The sequence below is a fragment of the Corylus avellana genome, chromosome ca11 (genome assembly GCF_901000735.1).
Source record: "Corylus avellana chromosome ca11, CavTom2PMs-1.0".
Taxonomy (NCBI): Eukaryota; Viridiplantae; Streptophyta; class Magnoliopsida; order Fagales; family Betulaceae; genus Corylus; species Corylus avellana.
In genome coordinates, this window is record NC_081551.1 from 1,806,668 (window position 1) to 1,822,728 (window position 16,061).

Consider the following 16,061-nt stretch of genomic DNA (forward strand, 5'->3'; position numbering starts at 1 on the left):
TTTGAATTTTAAGAGTGTTGCTAGGTGTATTACAACTTCTACTATAAATTTCTTACACTCACGTAGCAATCCATGCAACACTTACCACGCTAACCGAGTTTATAAAAAGTTATAGTAAAAATTATTCTACTCCAAGCATTTTCCAAATTTGAAATATTTGCTCTGCAGCTATGAAAGTGGTAGCTAGATCTTGCATCATAAAAGAAACAAGTTAACGTAATTACTTGAAAGAAATTAAGTATAAGCAGGGACCGAAAATAGAAAAGAAATTAAAAATTGTATTAGAGGTTTAAAGTACCAATTACCAAACCGTAGTAAATTGGTCAGTTAGACACAACACAATATACAAGAAAAATTGTATTAGAATTTTGATTGAGGATATTTAGTTAAATTTGATTCTAATAATGAATCACACTGGATAAAAGACATGAATTTTAAGCTGAAATTCATTAGCTCCTTGAGAGTGTTGCATGATTAGCATGAATCACTTCGGATTAGAGAATAAAATCCAAGTACTCATATCACTCTTTTAAAAATATTCTGAGCACAAAATCCGAATTGATCTTCCAATCATTTTAGGTTTTGGGTTCACCACACATCAATCTCAATTGGATTTTCTACAATTTCCTCTACATTTTCTATCTCCCGATCTTTGCGACAGTAAGAACTTCAATTATCTCCACAATCATCTATGTTTCCGTCTTCGGCCTTTTCATGAAATTGTTGCAAAAAATCATCTTCAATTCAGAATTCTTCAAATTGTACCTTTTTCTCCACATTCCTCAAACAGCAACTTCAATTAAAAGAACACAACCTAGTCTTATATTATGAGCCACTAGAATTTGCAAACTGGGAGAGGGGCATAAATAAACATTTAGGCCCGCTATAGCTTTAATTAAAAGAGCACACTAGATGCTTTTTTTCTGTTTTTACATTATCTACACCCCTTCTAAAGCAGCAGCCGAAATACAAAGCCCTATGGTTCCAGCAGTACAATAGCCTGAGATTTAGTGGCAAGATTTTTGCATGGATGGCCAACGGCTTTGGATCACCTATGGTCTATCTACAAATCCCTGTACAAATGCAGCTTAAAAAACTACCCTTTTGCTTCACACTTCAATCCCAGCGTTCAACTGATTGACAAGATTGCCAATATCCTGTTACTCGGCCACTAGACATAATTAGAAGGAGCAAATTCAGTAGGGTAAAAACTGCTTCATCAAAATTTCTTCATTTGTGGGAAGGATATTACATCAACAAATGTCGCAGGTAGACAATCCCCCTTCGCCATTATTCATCTTGCAATAGTTGCAGATCTAGATCCTGTGCCATGAAAACACAAACGTCATCTATAACTGCAGTAGCAGCAACAGTAATCAGGACAATCAAGAATTGAAGCAAATATTGGAAAAGGATCCTCTCCATTTCAAAATCCCTCAATTTCCTTCATTTAGTGCATTTTGAAGAGTATTGCATTTAATACACTACCATCATTAAAACTTTTGGACAACACTATCCTTCAAAATGCACTAAATGGAGGAAATTGAGGGATTTTGAAATGGAGAGGATCTTTTTCTGCAAATATTGGCCATATTTCCTCAAACCATTTAAAAAAATTGCAAGATTTGGTTAATGTAATTTTAAAGTTCAATATAGTGTTTCATTTGAATCCTATACTCTTTTTTTCTTAATTAAATATCACCTTCTTAAAAGGGACATGAAAAATATCATTGACATTAAAGCTTGCAATTAATTTAATGATGACATCATCTAAACAAAAGATATAGTCTGACTTCCAATATGAAAGCTTCCTCTGACACTTTAATAATTTCATAATGTGCATAAGCATAAAAATTAGCTCAGAATCACAAGCAATGAACTCAAGCTACCACAAGTGCACAAAATCATTAACAAGGAAAATAAAGGTCAATAAGATGATGCTTCCATAGAGAAAGATACGTGACCACTGCATATCAGAAAGTTGATAAAATATACTTACTAATTGATCGCTTCATGTTTCTACAGAATTTGCTACCACATAGACACCGGAACGCCTTGACAGGCTGATCATGGTCGTCAAAATCGATCCCATAATCCTGCGACACATCATGTATAGCAGCTTAACAGAGGGCAAATAGAGAATCAAGATTTGTTGCATACATAAACTAAGTTCAACGTTGGCTTTTATTACATCTAATGTGAAATGTTCTCTAATGACAAGACAGCATGATACAACTGAATCTATATATCCAAAAAGAAAACAGGGCCAAGTTTATGCGCGACTGCATGTACAAACTCAAGCGTGCAAGCACATGTACCAAAAGATATAAAGTTAAGAGAAAGTCTAAATGTCCTCTCTTTATCCAATGGCTGATTTTCAAAAAAGTTGTATGGGAGGACAAATAGTAGCTCTCTAAAGCTAAAGGCTTCCATCCTTTATTTAGTTGATTCTCCAGCCTATACCCCAAACAAAAAAAAAATAAATAAATAAAAAATAAAAAATAAAAAATCCCGTAGGATGTGTTGACACACTTTGTACCATACATGGAACTGTATTTTGTTTCATTCATGCTATCTATGTTCTTCATTTGGCAGCAGTATACATAATAACAATATAAACCAAATCATGCTATATGCACAACCATGAACAATCTAATAACAAACTCTGCTCACCCACGTAAGCTCTTCCAAGGCAGCCACCACTCTTGTAGTGAAGAAGGCAAACTACATTAGAAATAGACAAATAAATGCTCCATTAGACTTGCTATTAAATATAACTAAGTCTGCTATCAGCAAGCAAGGAAATTGCAGAAAATACAAATAAAAGCTTCAAAGATTCCATACATGGTAGTAGGTGTGATCAGGGGTCTCCACTTTAACAGGGATCTCAACCAAGTTCGCATCCAAACACCTAGTGAAATAAAGAATGAATTGATCAGATGTTCTGCAAATGGAATCACGGGTAAAACAGTTATCTAGCTAGTTGAGGCACAAGCCACAATTTGTCACCATCTATTGCATACAGATAGCAATACAGTCTCTCTTTTTCTCTTTTTTTTTTCTTTTTCCGTGATAAATAAAAATTTATTGCAATAAAGAGACTTGAGTAGACAGGTTTGCATGCAGTCTTCTCATATGTTGTTTGGATAATTAGTTCACCTAGGCATTCACACATCATAATCATTCCAAAAAAACATTTCTCCTATGGACTAATCATTGATGTGTGTGAAGCAACACAAAGATTTCATTTAGTTGTCTCATTACGCCACCAAGGGGGGAGAAGATGGAGGGAGGGAAGAGAAGATGTAGGTGGAGCATTTTGATTATTTTCTTCAGTTACTCTCCTGCCTTTGATTGTTCAAACGGACCCATTTTCAGATGGAAAGCTTCAGATTCCAGCTCTATGTCATGTCCACTTTTCTTCTTGGTGCAAGCATCCAAACACTCAGGCTTGACATCCTCAAAATCTCTCCAGCCGATAGCTAGGTCCTCTCTTATGTTACTAGTGCATCAGCACAGCCTGCTTTTATGCCATGCTTTTGATGGCCCTGCTATAATAGTTTGTATGTAATATAAATAATCATTGGGTGCTAACTACTATATAAGTCTCATCTACAGCAAGTTCTGGCAATATCACTGTGCATCAAAATCAGTATGCATGAAATTCTATGGCAATGCAACAAACTTAACATGCGTGGTAATCTTGCCATCAAGTACCTATGATTAATAAACCTAGCAACATTGCCAAAAAATGTTGCATCCAAACAGAGAGCTTCTTCACTCTTCAGAGCTCCTGAACCCCAGTCTGCATCCAGCAGCACTGAGTAAGTGCGTTTCCCACTTTTGTTGCTTTCCAAGTTCCTCTCGTATAACTCTGAGCTGGTTAGAATTTCTCCAACATATTCACACACAAATGCACCTTTTGGCAGGTCCTCTAGGGTTCGGAGACCCCACCCTTTTCCTTCAGGAGTGCAAAACACCTAAATACAGAGCAAAACAATCACGGAAGCTACATGAGAACAAACTACAGGATATTTCAAAAGCAAATTCAAGAATAACTATTAGTGAACATAGGAAAACAACAATATAACTCCACATTCTACCAGAAAGACCAAGGTACAGTCCCCACCTGCAACTTGCAAGATATACCTCGCTGCACCACTCGATTGCCACAGTTTTTACTACAGCTGCATTTGCTCCAGCATTCTTTGATAAACTTCCTCCTTAAGTGGCCTTTGCATGGTTCTAAACAATCATCAATCCTCAGTCTTTCAAGTGGACATTCTCTACAATATAAGTGCTGGTGTCTTTGCGGGTCACGAGTCATAGAGATACACTCTTCCAAAAATTCTTCCCTAAGAAGATCGCCTTTTGCGTATGCAAACTGGCCTCCAGTTGTGTTTGCACAATGACAAAGTGTAGATAAGGACAGGCAATCACCCAAACAAGCTGAACAACAATCCTCATCTCCAATCCGAGAGAGGGTGAAGTTAACATTAGCATTTTGGAAAATAAGGTTTCGAGGTATGTACTTAAAGCATGGTAGACATTCACTGTTGATTTCGTTGACCCATGAAATTCTGACCCTTTCCTCTCCTTTTGTTATGTCATTAACATCATGAAGAGACCTTAAATCACTAGGAGGATTTTTTTGCTGCGGGACAACCACCAAACAACACGAATTTGTTGATTCAGGGTCTTCCAATTCCTTTTCGTGTTCACTTTCAGCATAGCCATTTGGAATAATCTTCTTACTGGCTTGTATGTGTTCATCAAGTCCATTCAGAGATGTGGGAAGTCTTGAAAGAGGTTCAGCCACTTCAGCAGAGCATTGAATATTGACTGATCCATTTGAAGATGGCATGCACAAACCTAGTTCATTGCCTCCAGCGTCTTGCACAGAAGATTCCTTCAACACATCAAGAGTTGGACTTATATTTATTGATCCTTCCTGCGATTCATCAGTGGAGTAAGTTCCCAGTTCCAAGAAGCACTCACACATATCATTCAACAGTTTCTTGACAGAAAAATTTGTGTCAATGATTTTATATGTCCGCAAACACTTATCCTCCATCAGTTTTATAACCTCATCGCGACTAGGCATATGGAAATCTGGTCTTCCAAGAGTGGAGTCGCAGCTCAGAGAAATTTTTACCTCTCCTAAGGGCGAGGAGGCAATCTCTAAAGCAGGAGGAGATTCCTCCGGGATGGTTGCAAGCTTGCAGTTGGTTCCCCTCTCACTCGATGAAGCTAGAATACCATCAATTCCATTTCCTTCAGCTAGACGTTGGGATGCTGGAATTTCTGGACCATGGTTTTCAACTGAATCATTTCCAACTGAAGAACCCACCTTGCTTGGTGGAGCTATAAGCAACACCAGTCGGTTAGAAGAGCATGAATTGCGGTTTTAATATTAAACAAAATTTATTGGACAGCACCAAGCCTTTTATATCAATGCTTCGCAGTCATTTAAATGTATCATTCATGGTTAGGCATGTTACTGAGATTATTCTTGGTCCAACTGACAGAAACAACCAAAGCATGATAAATCTTAGAAGTGACTATATACACGTCATATATCCACTGTTAACTAAAATAAACAAATATTTCATAGGAAACCCCAAAATGTTCATTATGCCTTGATTTCCTAATTAGACCAATAGGGGTCACACTATAGATAGAATAAAGCACACATAAATTTACGTCCAATTTTTTTTTTTTTTTTTTTTTTTTTTGATAAGTAATAATCAACTTATGTCCAAAATTAATTATGTTACTGCCACACATAGGATTAAGTAAATCAGATTAACCCAGTCCTGGAAAAGCCCAAGTGGCCCAAACCTAAAGAGTACAAAATTTTCCTAAGAGAGTAGGGTGACCAATAAGTTGGAGAAAATATGGATATCAATTGTATGCCATACATTTTATTAAATGCAACAATAAATTAGCAAAAGTTGCAATAAAACATTAGATGATAAGAAATTATGAACAACTTTAATAAAGTATTAATTGTCCGAAAAGCCTTAGCTAAACAAAAAGTATGAATTTAACCACTTAGTCAACATTCTAATGCTCCTCCTCAAGTGTAGGCCTATATTAGCTCTCATGAGTAGGCCTAACACAGAAAATGATATGGTGATAAATTACCATTTATCTCAAAAATATAAATTCATAGAAAATGATAAATTTAATCGTTTAACCATCACATTAACATCTCAAGTGTAGGCCTGATGTATACTTCCTCATGTCCTTACAGGCGCTTTGCGCTTTTTTTGATATATACAACAATATTTATCAAAAAAAAAAAAAAGTGTAGGCCTATATTAGAGCTCTCATGAGTGGGCCTAACACAGAAAATGATATGGTGATAAATTACCATTTATCTCAAAAATCTAAATTTATAGGAAATGATAAATTTCATCGTTTAACCATTATATTAACATCTCCCCCCTCCTTCCACACAACAAAATAGCCATTATTCCACCAACGTTTTCAAGAAAAACAGATTACACCAGCACAATCACCAATGTTTACCAAGGATCCAAATCTATGAACCATCAAACCAAAACAACCTATCTAATGAAATCACACACTGCAAGAAAATCCCAACCACACAACCAACGGCAATAACTTTTCCAGTAAAAGCTGCCACTACCACACTCTACTCTAAACAGAGATGCAAAGGGCTTGCCTTTTTATATAGGCGGTGGAGATACAAACCACTAGATCGCCTTAAAGAGAAGGCCTAGAGACCAAATCAAGCACATCAACGGTGAAGCCCTTGACTCCATAAACATAGTTGAAGGCTTCCAAGGACGTGGAGTTGTGATAAAGCCCAGATTGGCACAGAAAGATAAACAGGAAAGATGAAAAGTGCCAAGCTTTTTACTCTCGAGACTACAATCTCTAAAGGATTATTGCTATGATATGATGAAAGATTATTGTACCAAAAGCTTAGGAAAACGGTAAATTTAATACAAAGAAAGTGCCTTTTTTGCTAATGAGATGTTACAAATATAGACTATATCATAAGACATGTAGTGGAACCCAGGAGCAGAAAGGGAAAAGGAAAAAATGTGGAAACAGGGGATAATAAAAACAGAACACAGATGATAAAGACATCCAAGTTTTAAAAATTCCGAACACTAAAAAGTATTTGCACACATGAGCTATGTTAGTCCAGACATATTGACCCAGAGGAATGAATATGCACCTGGATGGATCACTGCAATTGGAACCTCATAGTCTGGAACATCTGCAGTAAGCATGTCATCAGTGAAAGGCTCATCTTTTGGTTTGATCAATAAATGAGTATCAGGAACCTTCTGCTTGGACAGAAGAACAATGCCTTGTTCAACTATCGGCTCTCTAATGCACACATGAGATGCTCTCTCGGACATAGATCTTTTCCCGGGGGAAGCAATTTGAGGTAAGAGAGGTTGCTTGCCCTTGTTAACAGTACCATGCTGGGGTGCAATGGGTTTCAGTATGGACTGAGGTTTCTCAGTCATTTCCTGAGGCCGCTGTTGCAAACAAGGATCCAGTGGTTCACCCTCCTCCACTTTAGGCCTTTTCAACGGACTTCCACCCAAACTGTTGTTGCATGCATTGACAGATGACGAACCCGGACCACCTTGGCCTCTGCGCAACCTCTTTAGGGGACGTTCAGGCTCATCCTGTGTCTGAGCTTCTTCCTCCAAATCATCCTCCTGCTAGTTTGAAAGGCAAGTCAGCATGGGCAGAAAATCGAGAACACAAACAAATATAAAGGAACAACAATGCAAAGAAGAGAAATTAGTGACATACATCAGTACTCTTACATTTCTTCTTCTGTTCTACAACCTGATTGATAGTATCAATGTTAGATAAACATATAAGCTAGACAAAGGGAAAAAGGGTAAAACAGCACCCAATTAAATTCTAAGTAACAAAAGGGAAAACTGTACCACATTGTCCTCCTCCTCAAATATAGCATCTGCAAGAGCTCTATAATTCTCTTCTTCAATAAGTTCCCAGTTTTTTTCATACAATTTTAGAAGTCTTTTTAATACTGGTTTCACTTTATCTTCTTTAATTCCAATGTCCCTCATTGCCCGGAAGGCTGCTGCAACTCTTGGATTCGGTGCCATCAATGATCATTCACCAGCTACTTATACAAGAGACTCAAATGCAGAGTACACCTAAACTTTCCAATATATAAAAGAGTGTCAGGATAAGAGTCTTAAAGTACATGTACAAGTTCATCAGCATATTTTTCAAGTCAATTACTAAAATGTAGAACAAAGAAACAACAGTTCTAAACACATGTCAGGGCACTCAAAGATGGGCGATAATCATAGAGAATAAAAATATATATATATTATAAGAAGTAAACTCCCAACTAAAAGAAAATATTGAATTTTGCCTCAGCAGATTTAATATTGACCCTAAAACAGCATTCCCTTTGAGATATGTCGAGACCCAAAACTTCTTACTTCTTCAAAATCTTCTTTGTATCAGTTTCTCACACTAAACTGAAAGAAAAACAACACCAAAAAAAAAAAAAAAAACTCTTCTATTAGGCCAAAGTTGAATGCAACAGCAGATTAACTGGTGATATAGTTTGGTACACCAAGCCACTTACACCCACCTTGTTACTTAGCCAGGTTTATAAACAGCCATAGCCATAGAGAAGACAGAGCAATTATAGCTAAATCTTGCTATCTATGCCTGTTGGAAAGCCACGTTTATTTCAAGCTTCACATAATGATAGTAATCCCATAGATTTGTCATGTAAATAATGCAAATTGTGATCGCACAATAAGCAACATGATACTATTTTCTCCAAAAACCTAGCATTCCTTAAATTTTCCCATATATTTAAATATTAGGATGCAATATTAATGATAATAAATTGAAACTTAAAAGGTTATAAAGTTTCAGGCAATAAGGGGAAAAAACACATCAAGAAAGAAACGCAAGAAGAAAGTACAACAGCATAGAGGCTTTAACCTTTTTTCTTTTTTGGTAAGTTTTAAACAACAACAGAAAGTACGGTCAGCATTCACACACACTCACAATGTTAAATGCAAAGGAGCTATCAATTAAGAACATTCTCAATGGAAGAGCCAAATGTTACTTTTATCTAAAATAGCTCATCAAATGTTTAAAAAAGCTCATACATTGGATTAGCCAAAAAAAAATGTAAAATAGATATTTGATTGGAAGAGCTAAAATAAAAGCTAAATGTAGCAGCACTTTTCAAGGGAGCTATTTTATTTTTCATTGTTTCTCACTTGTTTTCTCTTTTTTCCAAATCTTTTCCTACTTTTTCTTTGCCTATGCTCTTTTTTCCAAAATTTTTCTCATTTTTCCTCTCACATGTTCTATTTTTTTCAAAACTTTTCTTACTTTTAATAATATTTTAATAGAATTCATAGAAATATAGCTAATCGGACGTAAAGACATTTAAAAATAGCTTAGCTAAACTAAATAAAAGTGAGTTTTGAAAAGTCATTTTACATAAAGCTCCTCCATTGGAAATGCTCTAACAATCGTACACACTCGCTCAAAATGCTAACGCAAAAACAGTTATCAATCAACAACAATCTCGCCAAACCAAATTATCGAAGTTCAATCTCAAGCTATTAAAACCTAAAACTTACCTTACGCCCCCAAGAAGGAAAAAAGAAACACAACTCAGTTGAGAAACACAAGCACAAAAACACTCTTTACAACACAGAAGAAACCAACACTTCTTTCCTTTTTCCAGAAATTTCTCAACAACCAAACAGAGCCTTCGAACTGATAGATTCTCTCAAAACAAGTACAACATTTCGGAAAAGACAAAAAACCGAGAATTTCTCGTCGATAAAGAAGTGAAAAAAGAAAGAAGCCACTGAAACCTAAAACTTACCCTAACCAAAGTCCCAAAACAAAAAAGAAACACAACTCAGTTGAGAAACACAAGCAGAAAAGCACTATTTACAACATAGAAGAAACCAACTCACTTCTAATCTCTAAATGCAACAATATTCTTCCCTTTTCCAGAACTTTCGCAGTAACCAAACAGAGCCGAAGTGATAGATTCTCTCCAAACAAGCACTACATTCAAAAAAACAAAAAAAAAGGACTTTTTCTCGCCCATAAAGAAGTGGAAAAGACAAAAACGAAACGTACATTTTGCGTTCCAAAAACAGAATCGGCTATAGATTCTGATTTTGAAAGCAAAACTTACCGGCCACCAGCATTAAAGAGTGATTTCGGAGAGCAGATTCCGAACTGAAATCGATTTTGTAGAGGGGGGGGAGAGAGAAACATAGGAAGAGGAAAGGAGAATGAGCTCCCGGAGGTTTAAATAGTCGGGGGAAAATATATGTCACGCGCAAGGAAGGGCGTGAAGAGCACAAGTGCTGGGCAGGTGAGGGACTGTTGCGCGCGGGAGCGTGTATTGACGCGTCTACGTAAGAGCGTGATGCGTTGGGATGAGAGACGGCCTCGTCAAGAGCGTGATGCAACGGGCTTCACTTACTGCCGGAGCTGTTAAACGAATATGCTTGGGTCCGGCCCGGATAACTCATTCGGTCTCAATTTATTTAATAAATAAGAAAACTATGGACATAAAAATATATTTAATTATTAAATAAGATATACTCCTATGAATTATATAATTTATTCAATTAAACTCGTTTTGACTCATTAAGTTATTATATATGTCACGGCCATAATTACATTAAATTTTACAGAATCACACCTTAAAATTACCTTACATTTGGGTTATTTAATATTCTTCGTTAACGATGCTTCGTATATGAAAAATCATTGTAAACGCTTCATCTTATATTTTATTCATTTTTTTCTTTTTAAGCCTAATAGAAAAAAATCCTCCTACTCTCATCTCTCTTCATAAAAAATTTATTATTATGAAGCAAAAATGATTTTTCAAAATAGAAAAAATGGAATTGTTCTTCATAATTTGAAGAAAGTTTTGAAGTTTGAACAATCAGATGTAAATGCAGGCCACTTTCAAGCCCTCCTGGGCTGATTGGCTTTGATCCATGGTTGATATGAGATTCGTTCTTTTGAAGCCCATAATTAGATTAGTGGGCTGCAATGTTGAGAGTCAGTCTGGTATGAATTAGACTCCTCATTCAATTAGAAGAACAAAAAAAAAAAAAAAAAAAAAACTTAGACCATATTCAAAGTTAAATTTGATGCCATAATTTGGGTCAATATTCAACCTAGGGCTTAGGTTGGTAACAGACCTAGACTAATTAGACTGGTTTATTCCATAGAATACTAGAAGAGAGCACTACAGTTATAAGTTTCTTACAAATTGATGTGACAGTTCATGTGACACTTACTACGTCAGCTACTAAATAATTAAATTTTACTTGTCAGATTTTGTTGCTTTAATTTTTTAACTGTTAAGATACTACCGTGTGATATTGTAAGAAAATTGTAGTAAGTAATCCGAGTATTTTCCAATTTTTCACCCTTGTTGTATCACGTAGCACTCGTATGAATTGCCACATGAGTTTGTAAAGGTTGTAACAAAAAACTGTAATACCCCAAATATTTTTCTATTCGCTACAACTAACAAACAAATTGACTCTATTGCACTGAAACCTGAAATGGCTCTTCAATTTTGGGACTATTTAGGTTAAAAATTAATAGAGGTTGATTTTGTGAAGATGTTGATCTACATGAATCACTAATTCCTTTTCTTACTATTTCCTCTTTGTTAAAGATCCATGAAAGATGATGCATTCTGTACCTTCATGTTATAGCCTCTATGAAATACATATTATACATTAATCATTGAAGTCTTTGAATTGTACCACCAAACAACCCATCATCATTGAAGAATCCTAGCTTTGAGAACCCTACCAAAGAGGCAGCCAGAGGCCACATATAACTCTCTAAGATTCATTGTGACATTTTATTCATATCAAAAGTGAATAACCAGTAATATACAAATTTTATATCAATGAATTGAAATTCAATATATGCTAAACGAATGAGGTTGTGGAAGAATACACAAAACAGATCAAAGACTATATATACAAGAACCATTTTGATTTCCAAGATAAGTTGATTTCAAAATCTCACTCTTTCTTCTCCAAATCTGACTTAAAAAGGACAGGAAAAAAATATTAGAATAATAGATGATAACATGAATACTACTATATTTTACCCATTAGAAGTCTAGAGGCACTTACTTGCTTCCTTTATCTCTCCAACAATTCCCCTGATAATATTGCTCATGGTTTGAATGGCTGGACCCTCCTCCAAGTCCAGGACATCAAGCTCTTGTTGCATGGCAATGGTTACTAGGGAGCCATCAGATTGGAGGCCACCAGAGCCATCAGGCATTATAGCAAACCCTGACGGCTTTAAGAAATCATTTTTCCATATTCCAGAGAAAAGAGCAGCGTCAACAGCTAATTTGGTCATTGGTGATGATATAATGAAGTGGCAAAATTCATCGTCTGAATCCTCTTGCAACAGATATTCTGTGGAATTGTTCTGTGAAACTACTTTCTTATGTAAAGTGATGCAGATACTATCATCTTCTGTGGCACATGTAAAAAGCTCTTCAGACTCTTCCTGAAGGCTTGGCCACTGCATGCAACATACTAAAATGTTAGCTTTCTACATAAATGGATACATTAGGAGATTGACATGCAAGCAACTTAATTTAGCATATTTGTAAAGATAGCAGTGAACCTGTAATTGGAAATTCCTTTTCACAAGAAAGTGGAAAAGTAAGAGAGGTGCTGCTTGAACATGGAAGCTAGTCAAGGCAATATAATTATTTGAGCCCAGTGTTTCAACATGATTAACAGTCACATCCCTCAAAACCCTTATTCCTTCATCAGCCAGAATTTCCCATTTCCTTCTGTTAGGAGCCTCACTAATGCAGTCAAAGTACTCCTTCTCCATGCACTTGATTAAATTCAGCAGATATACATGAGCTGTGAAACCCGTGATAATATCATTAGTCAAATATTTGTTTTGGAGAAATCATAACACATGGAACATTAGAAAGCATCCAGCTCCACTTGAAAGTATCTGAACATGCATGAGAGATATATCGACCAATATTATCAAACAAACACATAAGAGATGAGACAAATGTATGATACTTCCCACTTATAACCATGCTTCCAAGCTCTAATTTCTATGTTGTAAAAACAGATAAACATTACAACCATTGCATGAGCGCTTCCTAACCTCCAGTATTTAATCACCTCCGCAGTACTTAACTTCTAAACCAAAGGTTCCATGTGAAAAAATGGAAATAGATTGAACAGGAGTCAAAAGCTCAAAATGTTAATATAACACCTCAAGTTTCATATTAAGAAGTTAAGTAGCTCACATAGAATGGGTGATTTACAAAGACATTTATGAAGTGCTATGTCCCACATGGGCGATTAATGGTTCGCCCCAGTCTCGTAATACATATGCTCCAACTTGAAAGGAAGTGTTAGAGAATGACGGTAATATTGTAGTAAAAAAAAAAAAAAAAAGAAAGGACCAGCAGTCCCTATGAGTTGTCACCATGAGGTGGCCCTATTGTACCAGCTCTCCTTTCCTCTAGAATGATGTAGTTTGCTTCCATGAAAGTAACTTAGGGTGAGGGCCAGAATGTACTATGTACAAATCTCCTATTCTTAACAATTAGAAACAGCATTAACAAAGTTTATATTCATGTAAATGTTATGGAAGTAACATGAGTTCAAAAATATAACAAATCAATGCATATTATGCATAATTGTGCAGTTAGTAAAGAGTAATGATAGGCATCACCCTTATGTCTATTTGTGTCCACTCAAAATTAACGTGGCTTTTAAAATTACCATTGGATTTGTAATATATCATTACTGAATTTTGATCCAATTGTAGTTTTAAAAGTCACATAAATTTTGGGTTGATACAAAGGAAACACAAGGGTAACATCTATTATTACTCTTAAGCAAATGCATTATATACCCAAATATCACATCCCAACTTGGATTATAGAACAGCATACCTCGCCATCCCAGTGGCATCTGAGGATGGAAAAATGTACTTTTGTTTCGCTTAAACTTCTGCAACAATAGCCTAACCCAACGGTTTGCACAGAATGCGAGGTTCGAGTTGACTATTTTTGAGTACATATTTTCTTGGACTTGGTGCTCATACACTTCCACATTCTCAATCCATATAACCTGCTCCAGTAGAGACCCAGAATTGGATAAAAAAACCCTTTAGAGTATTAAACACTAATCAATATAATCAGAAGGACCCTTCTATCACATCTTAAATTCTATGCTCAATAACACAATTTTTTTTTTTTTTGTGGCAAAATATTGGTGCCTTTTCACTAACCTCAGAGCCATTGCCACGCTTTCTGATTATCACCCCAGAAGGCCTTCGCCGACACTTCACTGCCGATGTAGAATCAGAAGGTTCATGGTGGAAATAATCATTCGACACATCAACTATGGCCCATATATCTGGTGCGATCTCTCTTAGGGACCTCAAGAAACGGAATTTCCGTATTGGCACCAATGGTGTGGGCAATTGACATTCAGCATTGACCTAGGAAACATATTAATAAGTATTATTAGAGCTTACAATGGATACAAGGGTTAAACAAAATGGATCAGGCATTATAACCTCCAAATGAGAGGCCCAGAAAGCTTACCACTACTATATCAATGATTGTCCGATCAGTATCAATCAACTGCGACAAAACACCAGTTGGCAAATGGCTAGATCCATCATGGACAATGCCAGAAAATGTTGAAGCCCATACATCCTAAAGGGGAAAAAAGAAGCAAGAATGAAACATATATGGAGGAGAAAGAAGAAGGACGAAGAAATTCAAATCTTTAGCTGGTATTTATTTTCCCTGAATAAATCTATATTAACATTGACATTACCATGCTTAGTTATGCTTTCATGTTGTATACAAAGAATTGCACATATCATTTCATTGGGAGTAAGAGAAAAATGTAGCTGAATTACTAAACTAATCTTTTCAGTATATTAGGAGTTTAAGCTTCATAGGAAATTGGATAAACCATAACTGGTGGATTTGGAGGTCATCCCATTCTGTAATTCAAGTCATAAGTCTTGTTTGGCAGACAGGTCATGACAGACTGTAACTATCTTAATCCCAGGGTTAAGAAATCTCACCGCATCCATGAAGGTAGAATGCAGACTCTTAGGGGCAATTGGAACAAATGCAGTCTCAATGGAACATTCAACTCTCATTCCAGGCGGAGGTGGACTCCTGAACCTTTGTTGCAATTCCTCAATTGAACCAAATGCTGGAGTGCCAACAACCCAAGTGTTTGCTTCTAAAGCCATCGACATGATTTCCTTGAAAGCTGCCTTGGAGATGTTATTTGCCTCTTGCAGTTCTAGGAACTCACTACTCTCCCTAGAGTTATAGACGATTTCTCTATCCATGGATGCTTGAACTGGATGCCAACTAGAAGATTGTCCAAAAGCCTGCCACATAAGTATAAATTCATGTCAGAGTTACTAGTGTCAAACCAATTACACTGGGCAAGACAAATGAGCTGCAATTTAGAAAAATCTTCAACTGGTTTGTTCAGACCAGTCCTCTGCTTCTGTCTGGAGCACTACTCCAGGAGCATTGTGCATAATCTTCTTCTCTATAATGAAACTGCTCATGGTTAGGAACTTGAATATTTAAGTCTTGACGATCCCACGAATTTATCCTGTGTAGCAGCCCGTCTTCCGACTCAACCTCCTCTCCCGAGTTTTCATCCCCCAACCACTCTATATCAGAATTTGTCAACTGTAAAGAACAAAGATAATAATTAAATAAACTTCCATGTCAATCATACAACAAAAGTAAAATTTCCTTTATTGACAATTGCAGTTTTTATAGACCCTAATTTTTGGTGTAAATTGCAGAGCTTGAGAACTCCCAATGTGACAACCAAGCAATACTTTAATGAACATACTACCTCAAGCACAACCGAAACAGAGCTGTAGCAGTTGTACTTTTGATGCTTATATAGTAGCATATCCTGACTTCTTGGGACAGGACATGCAAACAT

General features: G+C 36.3%; 2 protein-coding genes across 8 annotated transcripts; both read right to left on the bottom strand.

Annotated features, from left to right (window-relative positions):
* Positions 1-799: 799 nt before the first annotated feature.
* LOC132165890 (probable inactive histone-lysine N-methyltransferase SUVR2) lies at positions 800-10,458 on the bottom strand. Of its 7 annotated transcripts, none has more exons than XM_059576584.1 (11): positions 10,217-10,457; positions 9,990-10,083; positions 7,947-8,180; positions 7,807-7,842; positions 7,214-7,712; positions 4,130-5,364; positions 3,718-3,980; positions 2,845-2,911; positions 2,674-2,724; positions 2,000-2,096; positions 800-1,323 (listed from the first exon to the last, which is right to left on the bottom strand). In XM_059576584.1, exons 3-11 carry the CDS (start codon positions 8,127-8,129, stop codon positions 1,295-1,297), a joined length of 2,460 nt encoding a protein of 819 aa, XP_059432567.1. In that variant the 5' UTR covers positions 8,130-8,180; positions 9,990-10,083; positions 10,217-10,457; the 3' UTR covers positions 800-1,294. The 7 variants fall into 7 exon arrangements, with proteins under 7 accessions (XP_059432567.1, XP_059432571.1, XP_059432570.1 ...); XM_059576588.1 differs by having other exon boundaries at positions 4,130-4,951; positions 5,156-5,364; positions 7,214-7,709; positions 9,990-10,457; XM_059576587.1 differs by having other exon boundaries at positions 4,130-4,951; positions 5,156-5,364; positions 9,990-10,457.
* Positions 10,459-12,086: 1,628 nt separating this feature from the next.
* LOC132165822 (homeobox-leucine zipper protein ROC2-like) lies at positions 12,087-16,061 on the bottom strand. Its single transcript, XM_059576504.1, has 9 exons — positions 15,969-16,061; positions 15,593-15,796; positions 15,166-15,483; positions 14,672-14,785; positions 14,353-14,565; positions 14,015-14,192; positions 12,709-12,956; positions 12,201-12,603; positions 12,087-12,106 (listed from the first exon to the last, which is right to left on the bottom strand). The coding sequence occupies exons 1-9, from the start codon at positions 16,059-16,061 to the stop codon at positions 12,087-12,089; spliced, it is 1,791 nt and encodes a 596-aa protein (XP_059432487.1).